The sequence below is a fragment of the Agelaius phoeniceus genome, chromosome 5, assembly GCF_051311805.1.
Source record: "Agelaius phoeniceus isolate bAgePho1 chromosome 5, bAgePho1.hap1, whole genome shotgun sequence".
In the NCBI taxonomy this organism is placed as follows: domain Eukaryota; kingdom Metazoa; phylum Chordata; class Aves; order Passeriformes; family Icteridae; genus Agelaius; species Agelaius phoeniceus.
The window spans coordinates 48,340,122-48,353,940 of record NC_135269.1 but is presented as its reverse complement, the minus strand read 5'-3'; the positions used below and the strand labels follow the sequence as shown (position 1 = coordinate 48,353,940).

General features: G+C 36.6%; 1 protein-coding gene across 3 annotated transcripts in view; it reads right to left on the bottom strand.

The window, feature by feature from the left end:
• Positions 1-2,161: 2,161 nt before the first annotated feature.
• MDFIC (MyoD family inhibitor domain containing) overlaps positions 2,162-13,819 on the bottom strand; it is a 52,267-nt gene continuing 40,609 nt past the window's right edge. For all 3 annotated transcript variants that reach the window (XM_054632307.2, XM_077178963.1, XM_077178964.1), the window contains exon 5: positions 2,162-5,669. In XM_054632307.2, coding sequence (XP_054488282.2) covers positions 5,422-5,669 — 248 coding nt within the window. In that variant the 3' untranslated portion in view covers positions 2,162-5,421. The remainder of the gene's footprint in view (positions 5,670-13,819) is intronic.

Here is a 13,819-nt window from a genome sequence, read left to right as displayed (position 1 = left end):
GAGTACTTTGTCAGTTAAAATAGCATACGCATACCAGAATAAAAATCAGTAGGGCACTATAAAATGTATAAAAGGTATTATACAGTCTTACATTCCCTTTTTATGAGTACTGAATGGAAATGTACTAACAAATGCTATAATATGCGTACTTAAAATAAGAAAACAAGATTGTACACAGTGTTTTATGAAGTGTGCTGAACTGATAGGAGAATTGGAATTGTTCAGCCTGAAAAAGGAGCTTTTGGGTGGCCTAACTGCAGTCTTCCAGTTACCTGAAGGGAGCCTAAAAGGCAAATGGAGAGAGACTATTTACAAGGTCATGTAGTCATAAGATGAAAGGGAATGGGCTTTAAGCTGAAAGAGGGGAGGTTTAGATTAGATATTGGGAAGCAATTCCCAATGTGAGGGTGACAAGGCATGAAAATAGCTTGTCCAGAGAAGTTGTGGCTGCCCCACCCCTGGAAGTGTTGAAAGCCTGGTTGGATGGGGCTCTGAGCAACATGATCTAGTTGAAGATGTCCTTGCCTATGGCAAGCAGGTTGGAATCAGATGATGCTTAAGGTCCCTCCCAGCTTAAGCCCTTCTATGAACCTATGATTAAAAACCATAAAGACATTAAGAACATCTAATTAAACATCTGCCTGTTTTGCAGACTGATAATTCAGAGAATGTTCTCTTTCCAACTATAGTAGAAAAAACCCATCATATTAAAGATTTCAAAAGGTGAGAAAACCCATCCTTTTATGACACTAGCACCAAATCACTGGTAAATAGCATCAGCAAGTGTTTAAGAGTAGGCTAAACTTTGTACAAGCAATCAACTTCACATTCAAGTGCATTGAGCACAGCCAACAAGTGCATCTTGGAAGTGAGTGCAGCGTATTATTTTTACTGAACTTCTTTCAGTGTTAAAATTGAGTTAAGGTCTTCCTGCTTTCTTTGGAAGTGCTAAGAGCTGGCAGAAGGTTTGGAAGGTAAGGGAAAATGCAAGATTAATGTCTGTCGGATTCTAGAGCTACTACTGTTACCATCAACAGTTTGTCCAGTCTTCCAGTATGTGGTGTAGGCACTCAAACGCTAAGATAAGACACTAGGGAGATATTTCTCTAATGTTTAACTTAATTTTGGTGCCAAGAGTAAGATTTCAGATACATCATTCATTCTATGATCTGTTTCCTTTTAGAAAGTTACAAGACTGAAGACAATAAAAGCTTTAACATGGAGATACATCAATACAATTGGCACTGCCCTCCAAGAATATACACCAAATATTGCAACCATTAAGATAATGTAAAAAAAGTCCAAGTGTGGGAAGAACTCAGGAAATTTTCTCTTTTAGAATATTATAAAATCAGTGATTCATCTAAGTCAACATACAATTCTTAACATGAGAACTATGATTGAAATAGAGCCATTAATCAATCCAAAACTCCTGGATGCTCCTGATCCTTCTTCAGGAGCCATTTTTTTCTACAAATCTTATGTATTATAGATACTGGCTAGACCAACTAAGATAGGTGTCAAATGATGCTATTTTTTCTATGCATTTATAAGTTCTTTTACTAAAACAAATATTTTGGTGTACAGTCTCAATGCAAGACTTCATGATACACACTCAAACACCATTTCTGCCAGTTTTATCATCTTTTCTCTGTAATGGCCAGAGAAGCAAGTTTTTTTGACCCTCTATGGTGGTATAGATGTAGAAAAATTAGTGCAAAAGACTGCAGACATGCAGTTTCTGCAGTTTTAAAGTATTATAGGATGTTCACACTCAGCTTAAGCTGACATGAAAAAAAAATAATATGAATACTAAGAGCCAATGAACTTGCACTCCCAGTTCAGCTTGTTTTTAGTAAACTGAAGACTTGCAATGGATGTATTAAAATAACTTTCATTTTGATAAAATTTAATCATTACCATAATTTCACCTAATTAATCCAATTTCACCAAGGAATGCTTACTGACAAACTTTTTTACTGCTGGAGGCTTCATGTTAGCACAGCTTCTAGTGCCTGAGCTGGCTCAGCTCCATCTGTAGGACAACTTCTACACCCAGTCACCCTCTGTGCAAGTTATCCAAGGGTTAAAGTAGAAGAAAAAACACAAAAAGACATTAAATTATTGTTTAGAGGAGTAACAAGGCAAGACTACTAAAGAGTGATATCCAAAAGTTTCAAAATAAAGATCTTTATTTCAAAATAGTGTTTGCAAGTAGCACATCCAATTGATATAAAGTACAAACATCATGTCTTTCAAATGGGCCAGTTTGCAGAATAAACACTGTACAAGTTCACAAGTACTATTATAAAATAGACAATTAAATTCTAATGTTTTCATTTTATTTAAACTCTATTTTCACATTTGATTTCTGATTCTGTTTTTTTTTATTACACAAGGTGCTTACAAGACTGATTATAGAGTGAAAATTACAAAACAGAATTTAAGGATGTAAATATTGAAAGGAATTCCTTAAACTACATGCTAATATTCTCTGCTACAAAGATACATTTTTCAAAAGTGCTAATATCTCTATGAAAACAGCAGCAGATTACATTTAAATGTCAAACAAAATACACAATTTTTTATTTTTTTCAATTGTCTGTAATAACACTATTTTCACTTCCTTGTATTTCACAAAAAAAGTGGGAAAAGACATATCTGTGTGTGCATATCCAGGTGTGTGAGAAAAAGTATATACACATATGCATGAACAAAGTTCTCATAATTATTGCTTTTATAATTTCAATAAATCAAAAACCCACTAAGTTCCAGTAAGTAGAAACAAGGCCTTGTGCAGGACAAACTCTGAAGATAACTTTTACACAGAAAAATAACTCCCTAGATTGGTATTTTTTTTTTTTTAACCACATCAATCTGTGGTAAAAGTAATTTTTAGTAAAATCTAGCATTCACTAAAAGCATGATAACAAATGTGCATTTTCCAAGCACAGAACTGGACCTGTTCCAGCAGGGCATGGATATATTGGGGCAGCACAAGAGACAAGGAGTCCTCTTCCCTGTCCCAAAAGCACAATCAGACAAGAAACAGCCCTAATTCACCTCTGTGACCAGAAGGACATGAGGAAAGACAGTTCATGGTGCTGTCTAGCCCCAGAGAACATGTTCCCACAACCACGGTGTCAACCACACACCTACAATGGACAAAGTACTGTCTAGACTTTTTCCAAGGTGCATTGAGTCCCAATGCTCACTGTGATGCCCCCAATTTCCCCAGAGGCATTATGCCTTACAAAGACAAAATGCCTCCAGGCAATGCCACTCAACCAAGGCACCTCTTCCCCCTTCCCAATGTGGTTCAGCCTTTTAGGAGTCATAATTGAGCCCCATGAGCCTGATTCTGAGCACTGGGAATTTATCAATTTAACTATATTATTCCTTATTAGCCTGCCTATTACCATAATATTTTTGTGCTCTCTAACTGGAATTTAACCAATAAAAAATTCTGACATGAATGGGAATGCACTTAGTTTATGGAATACAGATCAGAATCTGGCCCAATATACAGAAAGAAAAAAAAACATAATAAGAATAATACTTGTAGTAACTATCAAAAAAACAGATTAGGAAACCCTCTGAGGGTGAATCTGCATTGCATCAGAATACACCACAATATTGCATATGCTAAGGCAATATGTAACACTTCCCAGCTCCCTAGCAGAGTTAAGGATTTGGCTTCAGTGATAACTTGCAGTAGTAGGCACTACTAGTCAGTGTTCACAAGAAGAAGCTTTGGTTAATATCAGACCATTTGTCGACTTAGCTTCACACTCCTGTGATCTTTAGCTTGTCACATTTGCATAAACTGAATTCACTATAGTAGAAAGAGACACTTATGGCCAATTCACTCAACCCACATGCTATTGGCTATTGATGACTCCTGTAACAAGAACTGAATTTAGGACATCTACAAATCTATGCTCTACAAATGGAATACCTGGAGTGTAAACAGGAAAGTTTAAGTATGTGAGATCAAGATATGTGGGTGGTTTACAAAGAACAGTTTGTGAGCTACACACCTGGAGGATAGAAATGAGCAGATGGTGAAGAAAATGGGTGGACTGATTCCCTAAATCTGGGAATGCCACAAACCTCTTTGTGTTCGACAACTACAATTACAAAAGAGAGATATTTCTTGGAAAACCTTAATGGTGTAAACAGGGAATATACAGTTAGGTCCAACAGATCCTAACTGTATTTTTCAAATATTTTAAATACCAGTCCTTTTATTTTTAAAGCATATAATATATTTTTATATGATCTTTTTTTACACCGTTATTTAAAAATAACATTTAAAATGTATCTGAGAATAAACATTTTTCACTTGCTTTTTGCATGTAAGAATATGAAAGAATTCCTTAATAAAGTCAATTTTAATTTGTTTTTATGCCCTGTTTAAATTCTACAACCCTCTGTAGGTCTTTCCTACACCATAAAGAAATAAACAGTAAGTTATGTAACACTGGCTCCAAAGCCACAAAGAGCCATGATCAGGCCACTGGCTGGTGGCCACTGGCCACCACTTTATGCACTGGTTTAGATTCTTGAGTTAACTTCTAATAATTTTCCTCTAATAGCCAATTTTTGAAGTATCGTTAGTCTATTAGTTGGTTACTCTGAGGATGTGTTTCATGTCTACACAGATTTCCAAAGTCTCTTTTAAGAGAAAGCATTTCAAGTAATCATAGTACTGAACTAAAATGATAAGGTGTCTATTCTGTCTTGACTGATGACAAAAAAATCCTGGTACTCTTCTAGCCCAGGGCAAAACTTTTATTTTACTTTAGATTGTCAGATAATCTCAGCAATGGAAAATACCAGGAACTTCTCTCTAATCAATGAGATATTCAAAACAAAAGACATATTGCCGACACGACCGCTATAGCAAAACCAGTGCAAGACTTCTGGCTTTTGAATTAAGTTTAAAACAACAGAGCAAAGTTGCTTTCAACCCAAAGAGAGAGAAACAGAGATATCTTGATTTTCAGAATGCCTGTAAAGGCATGTTATGCATGGAGGCATTTGAGTGTTTAAACATTAAAGTAGGTAAAGGCAAATACTTAAGGTTTGCCTTGCAGTCTGTTCTCTGACCAAAACCTATCACTCGATTCAAATGGGAATTTTGCCTTCATATGGCCTGCAGTATCAGGCCTATAATTCACTTTCAATAAACTCTTCCATTTGCAAAGCCAAAAGGAAGCTGGAATGTAGCTTTAGTTTCACATACAAAACTATACAATTTGTATTAGAATACAGATTTGAGGATTGCTTTTTAAAAAAAATATTTATATAAAGGGAATTAACAGTGCAAGTGTGAAAATCTTACCTTGTCTTTCTTCAAATTTACTTAAAGAAAAGCTCTCCAGTTTTATAGAGAATAAAATAGAAAGGGATAAATTTTCACGATGGGAAGCAGATCCCACAGCATTCCATGCAGATCTCCAAGCAATCTGAAGATTCACAACAGGCGTCCATGATGCCACAGTCCATGTCACATGGGCAGTTACAGTCATCCCCCACCTCGTCCCCACAGCAACAGCAGCACGCTTCCGACGTGCAGATGCCACAGGACGCTTGTCCCAGAACAATGTTACAGAGGGTGAGAAATTCACAGAACAAGCAAGCCAGGATACAGTGAACACAGCAATCTTCATGTGCAATAGTTCAGTAGCATGTCAGGAGCAAACAAAACAATAAAAAAAAGGCAAAGAAGAAAAGAGAAAATCATTAATATGTCATTCTAAATCCAGATACATCACAATGTCAAGTAAGCAGCTGAATGAAAACGGTTCGGAGTAGACATAATCTAGTACAAAAAAAAACATCTTCGTATCTTCATGGTCACTTCTGCAGCTCAACTCATCTCCAATTCTGTGTAAGTTTCCTGACACCACTTCACTTCATATAAATTCCAAGTACTAAACTGCTCAGAGCTGCTTAGATCAATCTCCTTAGTCATTTATTATGTAAAATATCCATATCTATTATCTTCATCTATACATTCTTACACAAACTGATAAAAAACAATTTTAAAAACAACTAATGAGGGAAATACCTCAAATCATTTCCAGCCCTTCCCAGTTCATCTCACCTTTCTGAAACTATTTTGTTTGCTCAATACATGTGAAGAAAAATAAAGGAGTTGCCTAAACACTGTTGCTTTCTTTATTGTTTTTTGCACACGTTAAAACCAGCTTAACTGCATGTTATATGCATTTCTTACTTTCAACAATATATAAAATATTCAGTCAAAATACAGATTCTTCTCTTGCTTTAATACACAAATCTACTAAATAAGTACCATTCTTTTAATGTACTATTTGAATCTTCAAGAGTTCTTAACTATACCTGAACATCAATATCCAGCTTTTAGAAGTACTACTAAATTACACAGATAATTAAGGTGTCCCATAAACTATCTGCAAAAAATACGGCACCCAAAGAGTAAATATATGGAATAACTTCAAACAATAATACATCCATGAGACATGACAGGAAAACAAGGATTGGAACTAAACATGTGCCAGTGAAAAGGAGACTGCGGGATTGAGGGATATACTCTATTTACATAATGTGTATAAATTCATATGTATAAACATATTTAATTTGTCAGAGGCAGTGAATAGTCATTCAGAAACAAAACAAAAAATTGAAAATACAAGATGTGTTCAGGATGGAGAAATACATTTATTTCCTAGCTTCAGCTTTCATTCTTTTTACGGCCTGTAAACTTTGAACTCTTTAGCCACAGACAGGTGAAGACTGGAAAATGTTCTGGGGGAAATATCCTGCACAACCTTACCCTATCTCTTGTCTCTTGTAGGACAGTCGAGTCCAACAAGTCCCTACAAGTATCCTCTATGAGAGTCTGTTAGGAACCACAGAATATTGAGCTATATGGACAGTTGGTCTGAGCACCTACAGACATTCCATTCTATAGAGGTTAAGTTCTCACAGTTCACAGGCTGAAGACTGCTGTCATAGGGGAAAATTTGCAATTACTTGCAACATCAATACTATTATCAGGCCTTCTAACCAAAATTATAAATGTTAAAAATTGTGCAGTAGCCATGACAGGTATGTTGATTGATTCCAAATACCTCTAACATTGCAGAAACTCTGACTGTATGATACTGCAGTGGTGACTTACACAAGCAAGCATGAATACCTTCAGCAATGCAGCAACAGAGGCTCAGACCAGCCAAATCTGTCCCAAGAAGCAAAGGAACTACTTGAACCCTTAGCCCATTCCTACTTACTACACTACTTAGATGCAAACTTAGCTTGGACATTTCTGTACTGCAATGTGGCCACAGTCACAATGTACAACAGAACCCTCATGCCCAAAATGAAAAAGATGGAAATTTCATAAAAAGCAAGAAGAGGGAAAAAACCCCAAAACTCTAACCTTAAAATATCCCTACTAGTGTGCAGGAAGCAAAACTGAGAGGAAACCACAGGTACATTTAACATGCTTTAAAGAAAATTGTTTCTTGTATTAAAAAGCTTTTATTCCCAAAGACATAATGTCACTAAATAAATGACCTTCATAGAAAACACAGAAGATATGTGAAAAAAAGCTGGAGAGTATCAGTCCACTGAAGAGGACCAAAGCCAGACTGATAGCGATTAATTAGCTGGTTGTCATGGTGATGGTGTTAAATATGCTCAGGTAGAATCTCCTTTCAGATTTTCTTTTAATATGAAGGAAAAAGATAAAGAAGCCAAGAGTTCTATCTAAGAAACCTTTATATTTGAGGAACTAAGGTTTTAGTATATCACATCTTTAAAATACAGCTTGAAGAAGCTAATACAACAACAAATGTCGTTCTAGAAATTTGTTTTAGTACACCACAATGAAACTTTGTATGTATATATATTGTAAATAAGATGTCCAAAAAAAATCTTGCCTGCTTCATGCAAGGATATGTAAAATTGCAGGGAGAGGAATACACATTCACAGACATTATAACACATTTCTAGTGATGGGCAAGGAACAGAGTTCATAGGTTATAAAACAGAGACTGTACTCAGAAAGCATTTTCTGGACCCACAAAAGAACTTTTCCCTCCTAAGCTAAAAAATCCACCAAATCAAGACTTACAAGAAGAGGCCACATTGATTTAAATGAACACATTTCAAAGGTAAAAGCTATGAAAAATGGTCCAAGACACAGTAAAAAATTTTGGCCATTAGTATTTTTATGGAAACTCTACAGAGGGTCTTTATTTCCATCTCTTTTTCAATGACTGAAACACTAAAAGGATTTATTTACCTACTCTTTATTTTTATTTCCTTCTCCCCAGATGGCAAACCTAATATTTGATTCAAAAAATCTTTATATAACAATTTTACTTAACCTGCACAAACAATTGAGAGAAAGCAGAGATACCCTTTAGTGCCCTCTTCATTCTTGCAATGACTCATTTGCACAATGAACATAAACTTTGATTCACATTTCAAGGACAAACCTGAAATAATCATGCTTTTATGTTCTTCATGTTATTGACTTTTAATAGCTATCCAGGTAGCAATTATTTAACACATGACAAAGCATGCTGTTACCTAGTCCTACCTAACTAGGTGAATTCAGAATCATGACTCTAAAGGGCTGTAATACAGTTGGATAAAATGGGTGGAACAATTTCTTCCATGTTTGACCCCTATTTCTTGGCTTCTGATCTACAGATGCAATTATAGGAAAAAGATACACTGTATTTTTGTAGTAATAACAAACCACCATGCCACACAAAACTCATCCCTCTCTAGTATCTACATCCCTGCAGCAACCTGCCAGTTCCACAGAAAACATTACACAGCTAAAACTGACTGCTGGTATGATCAGTGGAATACAGCCATGAAGGGGCTATACAAAGCTCACTTCAAAAGAGATGACCATAGGTTTTTCATTACCATCTTGGCGACCACTACAATATATTTCATTGCTTGCACAAGACACTCCAGTAATTTTTTCCTGCTTATAAGACCAAGGAGACTATTTAAAATTACATATTATTCTAAACCTTAAAATTAACTAATAACTAAGAATAACATTCAATTAACATTAATTAGATGTTAAGATTAACATTAAGAATAAAGACTATACTTAACTTCCACTCTTTAACCTCACCCCATAAAAATCTGATTTTTTTTTTCAGGTGACTGAGGAGTGGATCACTTTAATCAAACTAGAACTAAATATATTTTATGTATTTGTAAACTTGGTGATTTTAATGTCTGATAATGTGTTTTCTGGAAACCTTGAGTATATTCTAGTCTTTTCTAAAAAGGAAATGACACAGCAATACCACTTATGATACGGGTGCCAGCTTAAAATTTCTTTAAGCTCTTTTTTGTTTATTTGTTTGTTTGAGAATTAGAATCTTCTTTTCCCATTAGATATAGTAACAATCAAGAGTTAGGGGCACATCTTTATTGTGGACAGAACTCCATTAGTCTTGACATTCATGATGCACTGCTGTTGATAGTAAGTTAACTCTGAAGTTTCTGAGGTTTAAGCTTTCATTAAAGCGATTTCCCTCTCTTTGGAAGTATTTAAGTTTCATCGCATCAGACAGGCAAATCATTAATGAAGATAAGCTTTTTCTTAGGACTTCCACACTAAACCCACACCAGTCTCAAATTTCCATTGTTTTTCAATTCTTATATTACTTTTTTTCTTATATTACTTTTCTTTAATTGAGAAATGCTGCACTAGAGACTGTCACTACCTAACAGTGAGGATGCGGGGTGTGAACACTGTCTAGAGGAATACTTAAAAAAAAAATTCCAAACCACTATATCTACCTTAGTTATTTTACCAAATGCTTCTGATTTCATCAAAACACTCTATCACATTTGTTGACTAGATCCAAGCTCCCATAAGGTATGCTAAATGGCATAAATTACAGCAGTCTTGATCTGTAGGCAGTGCTAGTACATTTTATTAGACCAACTCATGTCTGGGGAAGAAAGGTGAGCTTTCCGATACTCAAGCTTATCTTCAATTATTCTTTCATTTTGTCTGGAATGAAAATTAGACCTGAAATTAAAAGGGGCATCCCATCTGACACTCTTTAAAACCAATGCAAGTGAAGGTGTTCCCTTAGTCCTTTGGCACATCCCAAAAGGCACAAATTTCTTAGGGAATTTCATCAAAACTGTTAAACAATGCCAAGGCAAACAGAACCCAACCAGCATGTTCAAGTTTTTGCTGCTTTATATCACACACACACACCCACACCCAACCATGTGCTGATTTAACCATAAAGTGGATACAGTACATGTAACATCTACTTTAACTGAGTTTTAAATATTACCACAGACAAGATCCAGACAAGAAATAGGCCTAAGATCCCTTCAAACTGTTTACACACTGTTATAAAAGCTGAGAAGTCTCCATTTCTAACTCACCCCAGTTATAACAGCTACACTCATTTAAGGAAAAGAAACAATATAAAAATAAAACTATTTTAATGTTTGTCTATGTCTTTAAACACTGGCACGTTCACACCACTTTTTTCTTCTAAAACTTCTGCATACAGATATTACTATGGTATCCAATTTCTTTCAAATACTGAAATATACATTTAAATTATTTAAATTTTCCTTGTATAACCTCCTTTTCATTTCTATGAAAAGCTGCAGCTCTACTTAAAAAACAGATTTTGAAGAGAACTATCAACCATCAAAACTGTACAGGAAATGCAGAAGATGAACTGAAAAATGCACAGAGAAATGCATGTACCAGCTGCTATGTGCTGCTTTTGTAATGTTTGACACTAGCCTGTCACAAACTGACTCAAAAAGCTTTCATACCAAGCAGGCAGGTCATATATGATTAAAGTTTTTCATGTCTACAGTGATAAATAAGCTCACTTACAGGATGGTGACCTTGGTCAGCTTCTTACTAACTATATTCACCAAGTTCAGACCACTCAAAACAAATCTCCAGGCACTCTGCTGTCTCACAGAGAGAATCAAAAAGGGCAAACCCACAATCAAAGTGACAGCTGAGGTCTTCAGCAGGGGCTTGCTGCAGAGGGCCCCTGCAGAGCCCTGAACAGAAGCCCCAGCAGGCGCTACAGGCGTCCCGCAGCCCGGCAGCGCGGGCTGGCAGCGCACAGCGCGGGATGAGCGCGCAGCCGGAGCGGCACAGCCCCAGCCAGCAACCACCCGGCACATGGCTCCTAAAGCCCTGCCGGGGCAGGGAGGCAGCAGAATTCCTGAGCAGCGGCACACGCGCTGTCACACCTCCCACCGCTCCTGCAATGGGGCTCATGGGCAGCCTCTGTGACCCACTGTCTATCTTCAGAGAAAAATCACTGCACCCAGGAAAATGTCCACAGGAAAGTAAGCAAAGGTTGGAAGAACAAACTGACATGTTGTATGGAGTATGGTTACTTCTAGTGAAAGGCTGACATTTATTAAGACAGGGGAAAACATACTTAAAAAGGCTAATATACGTGATATTTCACCATTTAAAATAAAAACCTATTATCTCTATTGAACAAGAAAATTAAAATGTTGCCTGAACAGGCAAATCACACTAAACACATGGCAACTTTCATCAAAGCTTATATTCTAAGCCCTCAATACAGATATAACCTCAGGAATAATTTCAAACATACAGATATACTAAGAAATCTGCTAATTTCCAATACCTAAGACTTCCTTAGAATATGAAGCCTTCATTGCCACTGCTCACCACTGCAAATACTGAGACAAGTTAGGTCTAGCTAGACTATGTCCTTAGGTGCTAGCTAGACTATGTCCTTATAAAATAAATGCTGTTGAAAGACCCTCTTTCTGTTACAGGCCCTGTTTTCCACTCAATCCTGTTGAAAAACAGGTAAATTACCTTTCAAGACTTCTGTGCAAAAAAGTTATGTAAACCATACTTAAAACACATCACTCTTCAAAATGCATTCTTAAAAAACACACATTTGACCATATGATAATGTTATTTGCCCACTGCCTGATTGACAACTGTGTTCTGATACAACCTTGTCTAACAAAGACCCCTGTTTAGCAATTCATGCTCACACACAAATCCACTTTGAACCAATTTCTAAAACATAACAAAATTTCAGCTGAAGTAGAAAGATTGCAGGATACTAACAAGTAGCTGCCTAAATACCACTTAATGCTATGGGATGGCTTTCAGAAGTGTATGTATGTTTAAAAAAAAGCCAGGTTGAGAGATGGCCAATAGATACTTCTGCAATGTTAGGCTATTGATGCACACTTTTACTGAATTTCAGTAAATAATACCAAACAAATGACTGAACAGTATATAAAGAAAACTTAGTGCTGCTGTGGTGTCCCTCAAGAGGAAAAAAAACTCAACACAATCCTATTGCAAATCATGTGCACTAAAGGACAGTTTCCTGGAAACCATTTTTCCTATATAAAGTTATAGAAACCAAAGTAAAACACTCCTACTTCAAATAGAAGTCTGCTAGCATGCTAAGACAACTACACATTACTTTCCATGTATATGCACCTACTGGCTCTTAAGACCCTTGCTTAACACAAAGGCTATTTGCTGGATTTGCTTCATCTTCAGTTAAGCCATCAGTACCACTTGGGATATTATAATAAATTAATGTTGTCAGCAGCATGAGTTAAATAGTGTCCACCAACCCCATGCTTTGATTCAAAATCTAGAACAGATGAAGTTGCATTATACTAAAAAGAAGGGGGAGGAGGAGAGAGATGTCTCTTTCAAATGCACCCTGAAATGTTGAATTTTAAACACTGGATTTAAAAAAAAACATCCACACTTTCTTTCAGTGAAATAGTTCATCGCATCTCTAAGCTCAGCACCAAAAGAAACACAGTCTACTAAGTTGAGGAAGGTTGCTTCAGGCTCTGCTTCTGGGAAAGCATGAATGGTAACTTCAATGTGGTGGCAATTCTGCACTGGCTGTCCTTCCCCAGAGTCTCACCCCCATGCTGCAGGCTTTCCTTATCTAGCTCACTTCTGTATCTAGCCTTATTACACTTCCTAAAGATCTCTCCTGAAAGAAACCCATTGCAAAGAAGATGCCTTCTATTGCCTTTCTGATTTAGAGAGCCTGGGAAGGAAAGAACAAAGAAGATCTCACTGTCCGTACAGGAGGCAGGCTCATGATCTGTTCAGCATAGTTTAACAATCTACTGTTTCCAAATGAATACAGCAATTGTGTATGCTCAAAGCCTTTTGAGTGAAGTACCACATTAAACTCAAATTATCGAGGCATTGGAGTTGTGGGAATTTCTCTGCCAAACACAGTAACTTCTGAGGTCACAACAACTTGACCAGAAGTGAGAGCTTCATACCAAAAAGAAATAAAAATCTGTATTCTCTCTCTCCATCCTTAACTTTTCATAAATTATTGCTCTGATTCAAAAAATGTATAACATCAAGCTTCATAAGGACTTGGTAGGAAAACTTGGTTTGGTTTTAAGACAATAATAAGCACCTACCTTGGCCCCTCACTCCCTTAATTAGATTCCTCTTCCATCCTTCCCCTGCCCAACTTTCCTTTCCTCCTCCAACTGCATGTCATTATTACTTCCCTTCCACCACTCTGATACACATATGTGTGTATTCAGTTACTCATCTGTCTTCATTTCCTGACATCTAGAGATACTGTTCTGCTGCCTCATTGCTGTCTCCTTTAGACCTCCTCACTTCTGTAAGCCTCTCTGGAAAGGTCTGCATCTGGATCTGCATCAGGGCTCTGGATACTCTGCATCTGAACACAGCAACTAGACTGTCTTCCTTTTTACTCATTTACAATAGCTTTTTTAT